Source organism: Nansenia antarctica (assembly GCF_963989245.1).
Source record: "Nansenia antarctica genome assembly, chromosome: 7".
Classification (NCBI taxonomy): Eukaryota; Metazoa; Chordata; class Actinopteri; order Argentiniformes; family Microstomatidae; genus Nansenia; species Nansenia antarctica.
In genome coordinates this window covers 34,825,620-34,838,221 of record NC_137677.1, presented here as the reverse complement: position 1 = coordinate 34,838,221, position 12,602 = coordinate 34,825,620, and the positions used below count along the sequence as shown (strand labels likewise).

Sequence of the window (12,602 nt, the reverse complement as noted above, 5' to 3'; positions counted from 1 at the left end):
AGCCTGCTGCTGATATCACCACAGTAGTAATATTCATTTATTAAAATATGAACATATAACAATAACTGGGGCTAGTATGACCTACGCATTTAATCGGTCAGCAATTTCTTGCCAAACCATTTCCCTCGCCTTGTTAATTGCGGCAGTATTGCACTATTTTACATCTTATTTTTCCGTCTTCATAAAGATCAATAATTCGGGAATGCTGCGCAAATGTAGAACCCCTGCAGAGTGGAGTATCTTCATTTCGACAGATCGACTCTTCTCGAAGAGTTGTAAGCCTGTCTTCTGTGAACACTCATCACACAAGGCTGATCCTCGTTCGAGGAATCACCTGAGGCTTGAATTCCAATCTCGAGTTGCCTGAGCGCCGCATTTATTTATATCGCCGATATACTAAGCCACCTTTAGTGGAATGGCCCCCTGACCACATTTACACCTTGTATTCAAATGAGTCCTGGGCCCTATTCCACGAAGCTCGATAAAGTTCTAAGCCTCGATAAAATTCTAAGCCTCGAAAATGTTAGCTTGCGTTCGGTGCCATCAATGTGGCTCAAATAATTCGCTGCTTGGTTGAGCTCCTTCTGAGTCAGATATAATTAGCCTGCTCCCGACCAGGCTAAAACACAGGCTATAGTCATCCGTGCGTCAAAAAAGGCTCACAGGCGGAAACTAAACCCCGAACGACAGTTCCTCATGTGTCTTTTAGGAAATATTAGTTCCCACTTCACACGAGATAGATAGATTAGATAGTTTGACTGTGTGATAGATAGATAATTTGATATTTTGAAAGTGTGATCGATCGATAGATAGTTTGATTGTGTGATAGATAACTTGATATTTTGAAAGTGTGATAGATAGATCGATAGATCAATAAAGAAAAGAGTGTAAAAAAAAAAGAAGTAATTGTCTCAACTTGCATTGCTGTCATCACAGCGGTCTGGCTGGCGTAGTGGTTAAGGCAGCCGACTCGAGTTCCAAAGGTTGCGAGTTCGAGACTTTACATTTAACCGAAGATTTCATGCAAAGGTTTCAAACACCATTGTAATCGTGTCAGTTCTTGTAAATTAGCCTGCACCATAATTTTATAGCCTACATACTTTTTTAGATGAGATTTTAGATTAGATTCAGACAACGAAATGCAGTAAAAAGTGCGTCTGAAGAGGGATTTGAACCACCGATATAAAATGACGAATAAATCCTATGGCAGCGGTCGATACCACTAGGCCATTGTGGCAATATGACGGTTTGTAGCCTGCTGCGGATATCACCACAGTAGTAATATTCATTTATTAAAATATGAACATATAACAATAACTGGGGCTAGTATGACCTACGCATTTAATCGGTCAGCAATTTCTTGCCAAACCATTTCCCTCGCCTTGTTAATTGCGGCAGTATTGCACTATTTTACATCTTATTTTTCGTCTTCATAAAGATCAATAAGTAGGAGTGCTGCGCAAAAAGTAGGGCCGCTGCGGAGTGTAGTATCTTCATTTCGACAGTTCGACTCTTCGGGGCTCTTTATGTCTGCGTGCACGCGCCAAGGACGTGTTGTCCATATAAGCATAGTAAGCAGTGCTTACCCAACGGAAGAAAAAAAAAAGGACAGTGACCACATGTACCGTTTGTTTGTTTTCATTAAAAGAGTCGTATTTTAGGTCCCAGGGCAGCAGAAGTCATTCATTTTGGCGCCACCTGCAGGAGTAAGCACTCGCTATTCTGCTTGCTTGCATTGCGTTGCATTATAAGCACTTCTCTCTCTGCTTTCCCTCGCGTACATTCGAATGCGTGAAAATGTCTTTTTTATTTTATGTTTAATGTGGCCAGGGTAAGCATGCTTACCAGCCAATCAGTAGTTTGTTCATTCCGATAAGAGCTACTGATTGGCTCTTATCACTTTCAAGTTCACTTAATATTTCACCTTACTTTCTCTCGCCCGGCAGAATAGCTTATGCTAGTCAACTCAAACGATCTAAATAATAATAATCAATAAGGAAAACTTGCTTGATTTTGTGAATATGGACATTACTGTCAGTGACCTAAAGGGATTTCGTAGACTGGACTGGACTGGAAAAACACAACTACTGGCTAAAGGCCGCCCGAAGCCACCGCTCACCGATCTTCACACCCAGAAAGGGAGAGTCGCTAGGGGGTTCCAGCAAGCCTGGTATGAGCTGTTTATATGATTTATATGATTCGCGAGGCTGGTGGCGATCTGTGCTTGTTTATATGGTTTGAGTACTGCTGTGCTGCTGGTTATGGCTCCTTATTTAAGACTTCCTCTGCTTTTACTTTTTTTTTTTTTTTTTTTTTTTTTTGAATGTAGGCCTGTGCCATTGTGTTTGGAGAGAGAGCTGCTTAATCAATCGCGATAGGCCTAATGTCGCTGTCCGTGCCAGTGGTTCTGGACCAAAAGTGTTTGAGAGAGATAGAGAGGGAGGGTTTGTGATGTGATGTCAAGTGCCTGTGTGACAAAAGTGTGAAAAGAAAGTGTGTTGTGAGTTTACTATGGAGGATGGAAACGGTGTGTGTCTGTGTTGTGCGTGTGTGCGTTTGCGATGTTGAAACTGGACTTGTAGATTTCAGCAGGTTGGCTACTTGAAAATATCTTGGTTCAAAAAAGATTGAACAATGAGCACCCCTGATATAGTCGAAACTGGCAACTGTTTTTTTTTGTTTTTGGTAATCTGATCACAAAGTGACCCTACAGTTTATTAGCGGGTTCTAGGGCATCAAAATTGCATTTCCTTGAAACTGCGTTCACTGATAGCGTGTATGTGTAATTATGTGTATTTCTATATCTTATGCTTACCCAATCTAAAAGCTCACGGCACGTGCCTGGCACGCGCCCATATCGAGGATTTCTAAACCGGTGTTCTGTGAACACTGATGACACAAGCCTGATCCTCGTTCGAGGAATCACCTGAGGCTTGAATCCCAATCACGAGTTGCCTGAACACAGCTTTTATTTTAATCGCCGATATACTAATCAACGTACGTAGAATACCCCCCAGACAGGTAAACAGACAGGTAAACAGACAGGTAAACAGACAGGTGTAAACAGACAGATAAACAGACAGGTGTAAACAGAGAGGTAAACAGACAGATATAAATAAAGACACACCTGTCCAAACCACCACCAGATGTGGAGGGAGAGCTTGCATTGCATTGTGGACAGGTGTGTCTTTAGTTCTCTATCTCCATCTGTCTGTTTACACCTGTCTGTCTGTCTGTAATGGACAAGTGTAAACGCAATCCCAGCACAGGATACTCGTTACTTTAGTTTCCTGTTCAGCACCTGATCAGCCAGTCGAGGATGGGTCCCCCGGGAGTCTGGTTCCTCTCAAGGTTTCTTCCCCCCAGGGAGTTTTTCCTTGCCACTGTGCCCTATATTTTTCTCTCCTCTGGGGAGAGTTTTTTTTCCTTGGCTTACTTTTGGGGGGTCTATGGTTTGGTGTTGAATTTATGGTTTATATTGTTTAGTATTGTTATAGCACTTTATACAACAGTTAGTTCCGACCAAGTAATTTGATTGGACAAGAGGCATTCCATGAGTTACGATATACAGTATAACAGCAATGGGACTTTTAACTATACAGTATGTATCACTCCGCTGCACAGGTGTTCTATTAAATGAATGAAAGGTCTGAAAGCTCGCTAAAAAGTTATTGGAGACCATCCACGAGAGCAGAAAACGATGGAGCAGCGTGCTGTCTGATGTCAACTCGTCTGACTCTGAATCACATTCACACATGCCACCAAAGCGACTGTCAACCGAGTCATATTTCACTGGTTGCACAATACATGGAAATGTACAAATAAATGTACACGATACAAAGTAGCTAGCCACGATACAAAGTAGCTAGTTTGTGTTCAGGTTACTAGGCAACAGTCCAGTTGAACAGTCCCGTTGCGGAACTATTTTTTCTTGACGGAGCCAAAATAAATGATTAAATAAACAAACAAATCATAATCTGTTGTCACTTATTAATGTTAACTAATAAATTGCGCTCTAGAACTGTTGTATAAAAGCAATATCACACTCGAGGTCACACCTGCGGCCTCGTACCTACGACCGAATCACAGCCGTGCTGATATTCAGTATAACACACTCCCTCTCGTGTGATATTGCTTAGATGTAAAAAGTGCTATATGCATATATTTGATTGATTGAAAACTATCAAATAGTAAACTGTGAGAAGGGACGTCTTGTAGTATGTGCCTCTCTGAGTGCTCCCAGAGCACAGCACTCTGAATTCTCGAACGGGGGATGCTCTGGGCGCCCTGAATTTCTGAACGATCAGAGAGAGAGCACCCCGGGTGGGTGCGCTCCGGTGCTCTCCGAGCGTATTCACGAACGCGCCCTTAAGGTGTTTAAAAATGACATCTCTTAGATTAGAAGCAGTCTTAAATAATAAGTGCAAAGATAATTGCGTCTATACATATTACGATTTAATTATCGCTTTTTTGTTGTTGATGTATTATGGAATGAAGGATCTCAGTAGGAGGATGGTGTCCTCCCAGGCAGCGTCTCGTAATAGTCTGCCCTCCAGAGCGCCCGTACGGCACTCTCCTCTGAACAGATGCATTAAACAACCACACACACAATTACAATTTCTGTAATTGTCTGTTTAATTCAGACAATTTAATTAGTTAGAATGTATATTATGATAATGTGTGTGTGTGTGTGTGTGTGTGTGTGTGTGTGTGTGTGTGTGTGTGTGTGTGTGTGTGTGTGTGTGTGTGTGTGTGTGATGTTCATGTTTGTGCGATTTCACTTGGTAATTACACTTTAATTAGGAAAAAAAAGAATAAATCTGAAGTCAGGTGGGAAATCTATATTCAAACCCACTAAGCATGCTCTTGTGATTCTTAAATGAATATGCTAATTACACACTTCTCATTCTACCTGCCAACAGTGTGCAATACAGCCGTAGCCTAGCACACACAATGAACATCACTCACACATTATCATAATAACTAGTACGAAAACAAGTATATGAAACATCTAAAAACATGATGTGTGATGCATTACTTTTTCCTCTTTATTTGTATCTACATTGTGTAAACTGTGTGGGATGGATTCAATGACGAATCAAAACACGTTAGAAATGAATTCAGTGCTGTACAGGAGAGTGAAACCTAACTGATTGATATGACGCCATTTTACGCCTAATCGCCAAGAAACCGTTCTTATGCTAAAAAATTCACTTAAGCACAGGACATCCATCAACAGAGACGCACTGTGAGCTTGGTCGCAAATATAAAAAGGGACACGGGGCAATAATATTCCAATATGCAGCGCATGCATATGAAACCAAATCAATCTCAGCGGCTGTTCATGAGGCCGTGGTATAAAATATAAAATGTGTGTTTCTGAATAGGCGGTGGTAGACATTTAATCATACATATACTGTATATATAGTACATATCCTATCTGGTTGGAAGGAATCTTATTAGCTGAATATTTGAATATATTTATACTGTATAAATTGATATAATATATATATATATATATATATATATATATATATTATATAGTGAAATATTCCGCTAATAAGATCCCTTAAACCAACCAGATAGGATTGTGACCCTTTATCAGTGTACCGTACATGCAATACCTTTCTGAAAACATAAAGTGTGTTTGAAATACTGAATATTTCATCCCTGGTGATGAGGTGTGCCGAAAGTGTTATTGTTTGTTTTGCATGAGAGTGTCTGCGTGCCTGCGTGTCTGCTTGCCTGCGTGCCTGTGTGCCTGCGTCTGTGTTTACCAAATAGCAGGGTTAACTGTCCCCAAGGCTGGGATGGAGGCAGAGGTGTTTTCCATTCACCTCACTAGCATGCCAAGCAGGGAAGATAGGATTTGTCTCTCAGAATTTGTCTTTCTTTCAATAATTGAAAAGTTAACAGCCATAAACAATTAAGCACGAGGTCTCCTTTCACTGAATAAACCTGTTACTGAGACTCAAGGTTGAGCACCAGGAACAAAGCAAGGCACATCTGAACACTAAAAGTGATTGACCGTTGATTCTCCCAGACACATGTAACAGATCCAGAGACTGTGGGAAACACAACAAAAGCAATCCTTTCCTTTAAATTCATTACGGGGGGGGGGGGGGGGCGGGCGCCCAACACCACGCCCCCCCCTCCACACACACACACACACACACACACACACACACACACACACACACGCACACACACACACACACACACACACACACACACACACACACACACACACACACACTTCCTATACAGCTACAGACCACATCCTGCCCATACCTTGGTTGGTACACTCGTGGCAAGGAGGTTGGTGTAAAACCGATTTTCACCGAAAAACATTCACAGACGTTTTGTGAAAAGTGAAACTTGCTACCGCACTGTATTGTATCATATCGCATGGAATCAAAGCCAAAGGCATTTCCTCTGGTGTACTTCTCGTGTACAGTAAGATGGAATAACAGCGATTCTGATTCTGTCTTCTCTCCTCATCCCTCCTGTTCTCCTCACAGAGGCGGCAGCTGCAGCTGCACCTTGCTTTCACCACGGTAATCTGGGATTTAGACGGTTAGAAAGGGATTATTCTCACAGCGCGTTTCATCTCCCCACGCGTTCAACTCTTGCTGCACCTCGCATCTTTATCTCCTGGATGAACCAACGGCAGTTGAAATGCCGGCCGCACACGCCTGGGCGTACACACACACCTGGGTTTACACACACACACACATACACACCTGGGTTTACACACACACACACACAACATACTTCCAAAAAGTGAACAACGTCCACACATACAATACCAGAGGAAGCTCCACGAACCACGTTCAACCGCGTTGCACCACAAACAAGTGGTTAAACTCGTTTGCAAACTATGCAGTAAAAATGTGGAACGCCCTTCCTATAATCTTAAAGGAGTGCAAAACACTGCCCACCTTCAAAACCACTCTCAAAAAACATTTACAGGAGGCTGCAATCCGTAACTGGACCCTCTAAATCAAAAATCTGATTAAAAGACCCGAACTACCCACTGTACATACTTTGTGTTTTGTCCCCCGCCCCCACCTGTGGTGTATGTCCCCACCTGTCCTACCCGCTGTACATACCTTATGTTTTGTTGTATTGTTCTTCCCATGATGGATGTATGTTTATCTTGTAGATAGTACTAGTTATTTGTCTGTATTATCTTGTAGATAGTACTAGTTTTTTTTTGTCTGTCTTACATGTAACGATGAATTGAGAATCAAGGACCCCAATTTAAATAAGCCAGTGGCTTTCTTGGGTTTTTATCCTGTTAGTTGACCTTGTATGTAATATGTACTTTCATGTACCTACTTCTGCAAATCTTCTAATAAAGTTTTCAATCAATCAATCAAAACACACACACCTGGGTTTACACACACACACACACACCTGGGTTTACACACACACACATACACACCTGGGTTTACACACACACACGCCTGGGTCTACACACACACACACACACACGCCTGGGTCTACACACACACACACACACACACACACACACGCCTGGGTCTACACACACACACACACACACACATACACACCTGGGTTTACACACACACACACCTGGGTTTACACACCCACACACACACCTGGGTTTACACACACACACACACACACCTGGGTTTACACACACACACACACCTGGGTTTACACACACACACACGCCTGGGTTTACACACACACACCTGGGTTTACACACACACACACCTGGTTTACACACACACACGCCTGGGTTTACACACACACGCCTGGGTTTACACACACACACCTGGGTTTACACACACACACCTGGTTTACACACACACACACCTGGGTTTACACACACACACGCCTAGGTCTACACACACACACACACACACACACACACACACACGCCTGGGTCTACACACACACACACACGCCTGGGTTTACACACACACACACCTGGGTTTACACACACACACACACACACCTGGGTTTACACACACACACACACACACACACCTGGGTTTACACACACACACACACACGCCTGGGTTTACACACACACACACCTGGGTTTACACACACACACACACCTGGGTTTACACACACACACACCTGGGTTTACACACACACACGCCTGGGTTTACACACACACACACCTGGGTTTACACACACACACACACGCCTGGGTTTACACACACACACACCTGGGTTTACACACACACACACACACACACACACACACACCTGGGTTTACACACACACACACACACCTGGGTTTACACACACACACACACCTGGGTTTACACACACACACACCTGGGTTTACACACACACACACACACACACACACCTGGGTTTTATCTTACCTCAGCATAGCGTTCTTCCCATCGCTCCTCGTGCACCGGACCTGCCGGGTTTGGTACCCGACCTCGATGTCCCACGCCTTGGGGTTCTGGCGGTGGTTCTGGTGGTGGTGGTGTTGCTGGTGGGAGCTCTGTGTGTACCTCTTGGTGACCGAGTTTTTCTCGTTGCTGGAGCTGGCAGAGCTGGAGCCGGCGGTAAAATCCAACATGGTCCTCCCGGTCAGCAGGACGGCCTTGTCCTGGGGCAGACGGCACTCGCTCCAGGGCCCGACCTTAAGGCTGTACTGGTACTCGCTCTCCCCCGGGGGGCAGGGCGCCGGGTTGGAGCAAGTCCTGGTCTGGGTCAGGCCGGAGCAGTTGGCCCCTCCGTACATGGGCGCGGCCAGGACGTCTCGCGTCCGGTGCTGGAGGCCCGCCCCGCAGCTTCTGCTGCACGCCGACCAGGATGTGAAATCCGACACCACGCAGTCCTGGGGGCAGGGGATGAGGCAGGCCTGCTCCACGGCGGGCTTCTGGGAGAAGAACTCGCAGATGCGCGAGGTGACCACCGTGCGGTTGGACGTGCGCGCGCACTGGACGGCGCGCCGCTGGATGCCGTGTTGCGCTGTGACGCACTCCTGGGACCCCGGCGCGCCGCCGGTCCGCAGCTTCAGCTCGTTGGAGGAGGAGGAGGAGAAGAACGGCACGAGGACGCAAGCGCCCCAGTCGGCCACCTCCCACTGGAACAGGTCCTGGTGCCACTCGCAGACCTTGAAGCAGTGGCGCTGGCTCTCGGGCTTGTCGCCTTGCGGGCAGTTGGAGTGGTGCGTCGTCCAGCCCTCGGTGTGGACACACCACACCGTCCTGGTCTGGACCCCGCCAGACCCACACTCCTCGCCCATGCATCTGCCCCACTGGCCTGCAGGGAAGAGAAGAAGAATCAGGGTAAACCCTTTAGAAGAACACGCTTTTAATCCAAAGCGATTTACAGTTAGAGATTACAGGTGACAGGTCTTTCCCTGGAGTAACTGAGGGCTGAGTGCCTTATTCAAGGGCACACTAGTGGTGGTGTTCCCAGGTCTTACTCAAGGCCACACTAGGGGTGGTGTTCCCAGGTCTTACTCAAGGACACACTAGTGGTGGTGTTCCCAGGTCTTACTCAAGGACACACTAGTGGTGGTGTTCCCAGGTCTTACTCAAGGCCACACTAGGGGTGGTGTTCCCAGGTCTTACTCAAGGGCACACTAGTGGTGGTGTTCCCAGGTCTTACTCAAGGGCACACTAGTGGTGGTGTCCCCAGGTCTTACTCAAGGGCACACTAGTGGTGGTGTTCCCAGGTCTTACTCGAGGACACACTAGTGGTGGTGTTCCCAGGTGTTACTCAAGGACACACTAGTGGTGGTGTTCCCAGGTCTTACTCAAGGACACACTAGTGGTGGTGTTCCCAGGTCTTACTCAAGGACACACTAGTGGTGGTGTTCCCAGGTCTTACTCAAGGACACACTAGTGGTGGTGTTCCCAGGTCTTACTCAAGGACACACTAGTGGTGGTGTTCCCAGGTCTTACTCAAGGACACACTAGTGGTGGTGTTCCCAGGTCTTACTCAAGGACACACTAGTGGTGGTGTTCCCAGGCGGGATTCAAACTCATGGCCTCCCGTCCTTCCGTCCACTGTCCTCCAGACCACTACTCCAAGAAGACACAGGGGTTGTCACACAGAAACAAACATGTTTGTTGGTCATAATGTTTAATGCAGCCTTGAGCAATGCAAGCATAATTCACGCCACCCCCACGCCAAACCCACACCTTACTGTAAATACATCTTGTCGTCTTGTTTCTTACAGGAATAGAAAACACCAGAACATTACGAGCTCAAAAAACAACAGCAACACACTAATCACAGACGTGAGACACATTTGAAAAGAGGTTGAATTGATTGTTGACAATAAACAGGCTGTTGTGCTGTAAAGTCACAAAGCACAAACAAATTTGCACAAAACACAGCGGTCGGGGCCAGAACAAAACAATTACAACTATAGCGGTTGTCAACGACAACCCAGTATTGAGGTTTTTCATTACAGGGTGAAGCTCCGAACAATAAACTTCTCATGCTATGCTAGCTAGGCAGATGATTAAATCTGTAGAAAGCCCAAGAGTGAAGCAGAGTAGATTGAATCGACGAGTATAATGAGATGAGGTCGCCTCGGTCTTTGGCAACTACAATACATGCTGTGGATTTGTTTATGATAAAAAAACTAAAAACTAGATAATAGAGTCCACACTAGTGGTGTGTGATGTTGCAGCCTATTATATGTCAGTATCAACATATACTGAAAGTAATATAACTGTCAATTTACTGTCACACCACAGAGGAAACACAACGTTTATCCAGTCCTAAGGCCCTTCCTATTTTATACCACCACCATTAAATATGCAATCGTAGATTTGCTTCCAACATAATCTGTATTCGTTCAATATGCATCCATTATTTGTGTACAGTTGTGTTTCATCTTATGCAGATTATCGTCACCTTGGCCACATGCTATGAACAGGATCATTTGTTTCATTGATCTTAATTGGGAGGAAATTTATGTAATAATGAGCGAGTGGCTCGTAGATTGCTTTCAGATGACATCTCGTTTAACACATTTAGATCTATAATCGCCTGTTGAACAGCCACAGATAGGCTACGGATGTACTGTACAGTTGTGAATCTGCGTTCTTTGATTCTTACATTGATCAACACAGCAACAATGACTTCAAGCTGCTATTTTCTGCTTAAGGGGGCAATATTTCAAACTGCTGAATTGTCTCATGGTTCATTGGAGCATATCATTGACTTTATTCGCCCCACATTGCCATACCAATGGAGACTTATTGTGTGACTCATTTTGGCTGAGTTATTACGAGCATCGCTTACACACTACATTTTTTCAGAGCAAATAAATAAATAAGTAACCAACAATAAACCCCAACACACTACAATGACATTCTGAAAGGCATAAGAACGTCCAAGAACATTCTCACATTCTCATGTACTGCAGTCGATAGTTCACTACCATTCATGCCAACCTCAAGAGCTGCTACCACACACACACACCACACACACACACACACACACACATACACACACACATACACACACCACGCACACACACACACACACACACACACACACACACACACACACACACACACACACATGCCAGACAGGATGCTCTACTACAAGACTTTCCCAATACTTTCCCCCCCCCCACACACACACACACACACACACGCACAGACGCACACACACACAAGTACACTCACACTCACACAAGAGCGCACACACACACACTTGTACAGACACATGTACGCACGCACGCGTGCACGAACGCACGCACAGTGAAAGAATTGTTTGGCAGACCAAAATCAATCCTTTTGCATTCCATTGATGTTGCAGCAAGCAGCTACAAACAAAAAAGCAGCAGTATAAAATATTGATGTGGCTACACACAACAAGCAGATAAAAACATGATCTTGATATGAGTTTGATACGACCTGGCGGTCTGCTGAGTGGCTCCGGACAAGCAGGCGCTCTCCCGAGCAGCACGCAACAGACAACAGACATGGAACGGCATACGAATGGGGTTTAATAGGTGTACGTACTGTCTGTCTGTCTGTGTGTGTGTGTGCGTGTGTGTGTGTGTGTGTGTGTGTGTGTGTGTGTGTGTGTGTGTGTGTGTGTGTGTGTGTGTGTGTGTGTGTGTGTGTGTGTGTGGCGGGACGGAGCATCGTGTCTCAGTGACAGAGCTAAGGGAATGCTAAACGGCAAGAGAAGCGAGCGCGCGCACTGAGTAGGTCACTACATTCTCCCTGTTTTCACCGTCCTAACAAACACGTCTATCCAATTATGCGAGGGATAGAAGGTAGGTACGCATCCTGAGCTTTCTGGGTAAACACAACCATGTTTGTACGGGGATGAACGGTTCTGCCGTTGTGAGCACTGTTTGGACTCTTTCTGTCACGATCAAAACATGTCAAGAATGTATCTAGATGCCTCTGATCCTCCGTCCCTAAGCTACTGTGTGTGTATGTACACTCACTGTACACTTTATTAGGAACCTCCTCATTCATGCAATGGGGAATGTTTTCCTGGCACACTTTGGACCCGGTAATACCAATCAATCATCTCTTGAGTGCCACAGTGACATTTGAGTGTTGTTGCTGACCATGTGCATCCCTGCATGGCCACAATGTACCCATCTCCTAATGGCT

At 45.3% G+C, this 12,602-nt stretch overlaps 1 protein-coding gene across 1 annotated transcript in view; it reads right to left on the bottom strand.

Annotated features, from left to right (window-relative positions):
• The window catches only part of thsd7ba (thrombospondin, type I, domain containing 7Ba), a gene marked incomplete at both ends in the record, with an annotated part of 171,368 nt that overhangs the window by 118,249 nt on the left and 40,517 nt on the right, over positions 1 to 12,602 (bottom strand). The window contains one exon of the mRNA XM_080536695.1: positions 8,370 to 9,264. Coding sequence (XP_080392821.1) covers positions 8,370 to 9,264 — 895 coding nt within the window. The remainder of the gene's footprint in view (positions 1 to 8,369; positions 9,265 to 12,602) is intronic.